Genomic DNA, 6,000 nt, shown 5'->3' with positions numbered 1-6,000 from the left:
ACTGTCAGGCCAACATCAGCAATAAAACAGGGAAGATGTGGGGTTAATGCGCACTAATGTTAAAGAAGATTGTGTCACAGGGTTTTAGAGAAGCATTACATGTTAACTACAGTAGCTCCATAATGAATGAGTAACATGGGAAAAAGCTGTCCTGTAAAATTCAAACAAATCAAACTGTTGGAGCTGTTTAGTAAAGGAGCCGCCGACTAATATCATGTAAAAATGTTTAAGAATTCAAGAAAATTGTTTCACTTTCTTGTACACAAACCAAAGAAACTTCCAGACATTTCACCAGAAAAAGATGAATCTGTTGATCTCACAGTTTTCCATGCTTTCATCTCCTCCAGTCTCCTCACGTAGTGCAGACTTTACTCAGTCAAGAGTCCAGCTCGTTCAAAACTCTGCTGCCACACTTTCAGCATATTTAAAAAACAGCGCTACACTGGCTACCTGTGATTTTACCATATTAATGGCTACTTTTAAAGCGTTCCTTGAGCTTGTTGAGACCCACATTACAAATGATGTTACATCCTCAGATCAGAGCCCCAAATAAAGCTTATTGTTATTCATGTTTTTATTATTGGCTCCAATGGAGAGGTTGTTGTTCAGTTCCACCTGCAAACACAGATCCCGTTTGAGTTGCCTCAGGAAGCTCATCTAGTGCAAAACTGCCAAATCAAACATGCTGAGCTACCGGCTCCACCTGTTTATTATTTATTAATAATAAATTATAGAATGTGTTACTGTTTATCTGCAAGACCTCCATTAGGAACCTGGAATTTTAAATCATTATGCTATTATTATCATTTCAAAATGCCAGTCACTGGCTGTCACTACAGGTCTGTGCTGGACTTTCAGTAACAGCCACTTCCATGCAACAACTGCCTGAAGCATAGTACACTAAAAACTCATTCTTTACAAATCCCTTTGCAGCCCTGGCAAAAGCCTGCTTTTAGTAAATGGTAGAAGGACTGGTTCTTATGTAGCACTTATATAGCGCTACTCTGACGCCACAGCCAGGGTTCAGTTTATCAGCAAGAGATTTTTATTTAAACAAAGGAATAAACTAAAGGCTAATTTTTGGCCAAGACAAACATCAAAGTTGAAGGCAGCTGGACATTTGGATGCAGAATGTACACTTTTTAAGCAATGGCAAGAAAAACAGATGAGCAGGGCCTTCATACTGAAAAACAGGACAAGCTCTAAATCTTAGCAGGGAGCTGACGGGACTGGCAGAGAGAAAATCCTCTTCTTCCCATCCTCCTTTAAATTTGATCTGGGAAACTCCATCAATAACTCAGCCCTGATGCACAAGAGAACGAGAATGAGTAGATGGTTAAAAGAGAATCCAGGAGATGGAAAGACAAGAAGAATAGAGGAGCAAAGAAATTATCACAAGGACCCACAGAGGACAAAGGGTCATAATCATATTTTGTGAAGCAATAACTTGTTGGATAACAGCTGAATGTGTACCTGCAGTGTCCTCGGACTGGAGAAAACAACATGTGAGTGTGTATCTGTAATTTTATTGGCTGATTGTCTGAAGTTCATATCCTGATAGGTGACTTGACTCAGACTTGATGACAGCGTCCTTTCTGCAGGAATGAGAAAGACGAGGATTTAAACACGAGACAAATAATAAAAGATTCTAAACCGAAGACGTCTGCCGGCATGGAGCACAAACTGGGAGTCATCAGGACGCTACAACACAGAGCGAACACCATCCCCACAGACACCAGGGACAATACACACATGCTTTCATGCTTTCAATTGTGTAATTTAAGTGATCTGCTCTGCTTTGAAGTTCAGTTAAAGCTAGAAATGTGTTTTGGAGTTTGCACGTGCTTTGTGTCGTGGTCCTCGTGCCTCGCTGGCTCACTCTGTGTTTGGCAACATGTTTTGTTTGTTTTGTTTCCTTTGCGCTCTCTCTCCTCTGCTGGGGCGGTGCTCATTACGGGCTCCGCCCCTGGCCCACGCACCTGTGCTCACCGTCACACCTGCAGCCGATCCCAGCTGATTTGGAGCACTATTTATGACGGCGGACCTGAACCTGTATCTGTGAGTTTGAGACTATCTCTAACCTGGACGTCTTTCTCTGTGTGTATATAGATCTGCCCTGGACCCGAGAGAGTGTGTGTGTGTTTGGAACCCACTGAGAGCATGTATGGGATTAATGCCTGCTTCCCCCCGGACCGTTTTTAATTAAAGCAACAAAACAACCTGAAGAGCCGCTTGGGAGCCGGAAGAGCCGGTTCTCTAAAAAGAGCCGGAAATCCCATCACTAATTCCAGCTGGACTTTTGTCAAAACCTGTAGTGATACTGTTGTGACAGGAGTATCGGAGCAGTTGAGATGCATTTTTTCTAAACACTGGGTCTCTGTGGAATTTAAACCCCAAAACACGCTGCGCCAAAAATTGTTCCACCCCAAGGATCGGGTCTTATACTTTATCAATAAAAGTGTCTCTATATTTTTCATGTAAGATAAGTTCTCTGCTAAACAATGTGAATGGGGACAGTTTATAATTGAATTATAGTATATAATTACATAATTATTAAGGAGAATTTATTTTTCCATGTAAAATGTTTAATCTAATGAGCTCTGGGGGGTTTGACACACTTTATACCTTGTTTTTTGTTCCAAAACAGCAAAGCTGCAACCAGAATAAGATCTAGAAGATCCAGAGAACCCAGAGTAGCTACAGGTGAGATGATGGAGGAGGACGATGTAGAAGGAGGGGAATTGAGATTGGTAGTTGTTGTTGGTGGTGGTTTGGTGGCACTTGGTGAAATGGTGGTGGTGTCATAGACATCTGCAGGAGAGATGATAAAACTGGGTCATTGAATTTATTATAAGCTCAGCAGGTTTGCTTTAAACAGGAAGTGATGTCAGTGTTCTGACCTCTGACCCTCAGAAAGCTCTGAGGAGATGATCCAAACTCATCAGTAGAACACCAGTAGAGACCTTCATCAGACTGCTGCACGTTAATGGTGATGTTTTTCTCTGATTTAGGTCCAACAGGACGTCCATTAAAGTAGAAATAAGCTGCAGCTGTGCCACCAATTTTCTTTTTACAGCGTAGCGTGACATCACTTCCTGTCCTCACAGGAAGTGCAGGGATCTCCAAAATCACTTCTTTATCTGAGGAAAAGACCCACAGAGTGATGTAGAGGTGGTATAACAGTCTGCTGTTAGTCTGATGAAATGAACGACTTCATTACCTGATACAGTGATGTTGACTTCTTCACTCTTCTCTCCAGCTTCACCTTCACACCAGTAAACTCCACTGATTGGCTCGCTTTGCTTATCAAGCAAACAGGATGAACCAGTTAACCTCCCGAAGCCCCGCCCACCTGCTCCACATGACTCAGTCCCACTTCCTGTGTCCCTCTTCACCGTCCATCCATCAGAGCCCAGCTGACCGTCACATGTCAGAGACACTGAGGCTGCTGTGAAGAACTGCTGAAGGTTTGGACTGACGCTCAGAGAGACTGGAGGACAGACGGACAGTTTCTATCAGTGTTTACACTCAGTGTTTGTCCTGGACCATGGTGCACTTCATCTACTCACCTGCACAAACAGTCAGTGCAGACAGCAGCAGCACACACACACCTGCAACAGGAGGTCAGAGGTCACTGAAGGTCAGAGGTCATTTAAAGAAAGACTGAGGCTGCACAGTTTTTTTTTGTTGTTTTTTTTTCTCTCAGGAAACTTTTTAATCTCCTGAAGTATCTGCCACAATCTAAGGAGCTTGGAAAGAAAAGCGTCTGGACTTCTTTGAGTTGCTTGAAGACGTTTCACCTCTCATCTGAGAAGCTTCTTCAGTTCTAGGATCAAACGGTGAAGAGACCCACATTTAAGCTCAGTGGGAGTTTCCCCCTGAGAGGGACAATGGACCCCCTGATGATCCTCTACCTAATCACATGAGCCAAGGTGTGGTAATGGGTGTGGGTCACAATCAGCCAGGGTTTTACTGCTACTACTTTGTACGTTCTTACTTTGAGTACATTTCCTAGTCTGTACTTTTTTTTACTTTTACTTGAGTTAATAAGTTGAATCAGTACTTCATCTTTTACTGGAGTATTTTTGAACAGTAGTATTTGTACTTCTACTTAATTATGGAAGGTCTGTATTTTTGCCAGATCTGTGAGCCACGCAGATTAAACTACACAAACACCACCGTGCACTGTAACAGGAACAGGAAGTTATAAAATACCACCGAGACAGCAACGCAGGTTAGCCTGTCTTTTCCTGTTTTCTATACATTTTTTGATCAGATGGCAATCAACGGTAAACATCACAGTGCACAGCATTGTAAACAATGGAGAAGGAACTGTGCATGGATGAGCTTTCATTCATGTGCAGAGAAGAAAGTGTGGGACTAAGAAGCCACCCTTCAAAAGCACAGTTTTTATTTTCAGATTTGCGGCCTGTTTCACTCCCACACTGCTGCTGTTTAAAGGTCATCATGTCAATGGGAATGGGAACTTTAACAGTCAAAACCGTCTGTGGTTGTTTGAATACACTCAGTCCTCTTAATGGAAAATTGGCTGTGAATAGAGGAAGTGAAGACTAGATAAAAGAAGGGACGCAGTCAGAGGACCCTGTGCTTCATGCAGTCAGAGGCTGTGGTTTCCTGACTGAAGAGATGTTTGATGAAAAGAGGTCAAGTCTCTTTTGTTCTTTTGGTCTTCATGTTACTGACACTTAGCTGGGCAGAAAGTTTAATCGCTGACTTAGTCCAGACTATATGGTGACTTTCCTGCAGGATTCCAGGTTAAACTGCTGAGAGTCTGAACCTCTGAGAGGTTTGCAGTGATGATGAGATCGATTTAAACCGAAAAACTTTCATCATGCATGTTTGAAACCATTTTCTATCACTCTTCATACATTTCAGTTAAAACTGTGAGCTCCATTATTCAATATTAACATCACTTCTTGGTTCCTGCCCAACTTCACAGCCACCAATCCAATGAAACCTGAAAGACATAAGAAGGAGAATGAACTGTTCCTCTCGCCTTGACGAAACTTTTCAGAATTTTTACATGAACTTTAAAGTCAGTAGCTGCGAGCTTGTAACTGCTGAAAGGTTGTTTTCCTGCCATATTGTTTGTTGGAGCTGTGATAAATAAATCGATGATTTTAGTGTTTGACTCACCGAGGAGCAGAGAGACCGGTGCAGTCTTCATGTTGTCTGGATGACGACTGAACGTCAGTCTGAGCAGCAGAGAGACGCCTTCAGCTTCAGCACTTCCCCGTTAACAGTCTTCAGTACGTCACGCTGCTGCATCACAAAGAGGCAGAGCAGCTTCTCCAGCAAACGTCAGTGAATGAGATGTTCCGTTGGGTAATTCAGCTCCGAATCTATAATCCTTTTAAAAAACAAATTCCCTTTTCCTACAAAATGTTAATTGAACTCACATGTAGTTATAAGGAAAAACAGACTGTATGTGTCCAAGTCCAAACTATAAATGTATATCATCACTTCAGCTCCATCTTTGTAGAAGTAGTCGGTTTAAATCTGGTTTTACTATCTTAGAAAACATTATGAGTTGCAGCAGTTTATAATAACTAAGAAGCTGTAAAATTAAAGGTGTTGAGGTGGCAGGCAGGATGTAGGACCCAAACGCAGGACTAGTGATGTGTCCTGTGTGTCGAAGCTTCGAATCGTGCGTCGGGTAATCGCGGGGGCGTCTTTCTGAAGCGCGTATCGAGGCTTGCTTTGATTACGTATGCAGTGACATTCGAGGCCTCGCGGGCAGTCCGTACCACGTAACTGATTCAGGGACTGGTTCACCGGTTCGCGCCAGATTCGAAATAACATGGGCAGGAAAACAGCTGATTCCCCATCACACCGTGTTGTGGAATTGGATTACGTACGTGCTACATAGTTACTTGTGCATTTCTTCTTCGATGGAACCAGCAAGGAAGAGATTTTTTTCTTAATTTTGTCTCTCCTAATAAAGTATGCACACAGTAATAAATATCACAAATGATAAAC

At 42.5% G+C, this 6,000-nt stretch overlaps 1 protein-coding gene across 1 annotated transcript; it reads right to left on the bottom strand.

The window, feature by feature from the left end:
* Nucleotides 1-1,089: 1,089 nt before the first annotated feature.
* On the bottom strand, nucleotides 1,090-5,188 carry LOC147333705 (uncharacterized). Its single transcript, XM_086285833.1, has 6 exons — nucleotides 5,158-5,188; nucleotides 3,221-3,490; nucleotides 2,901-3,140; nucleotides 2,626-2,811; nucleotides 1,474-1,595; nucleotides 1,090-1,303 (listed from the first exon to the last, which is right to left on the bottom strand). The coding sequence occupies exons 1-6, from the start codon at nucleotides 5,186-5,188 to the stop codon at nucleotides 1,298-1,300; spliced, it is 855 nt and encodes a 284-aa protein (XP_086141959.1). The 3' UTR covers nucleotides 1,090-1,297.
* Nucleotides 5,189-6,000: the final 812 nt, after the last annotated feature.

The sequence above is a fragment of the Aulonocara sp. 'chitande type north' Nkhata Bay genome, linkage group LG3 (genome assembly GCF_057382095.1).
Source record: "Aulonocara sp. 'chitande type north' Nkhata Bay isolate Kocher_YH1m ecotype deep benthic linkage group LG3, A_spYH_male_GT1.1, whole genome shotgun sequence".
In the NCBI taxonomy this organism is placed as follows: domain Eukaryota; kingdom Metazoa; phylum Chordata; class Actinopteri; order Cichliformes; family Cichlidae; genus Aulonocara; species Aulonocara sp. 'chitande type north' Nkhata Bay.
The sequence above is the reverse complement of the archived record's forward strand: the minus strand, read 5'-3'. Positions and strand labels throughout refer to the sequence as shown.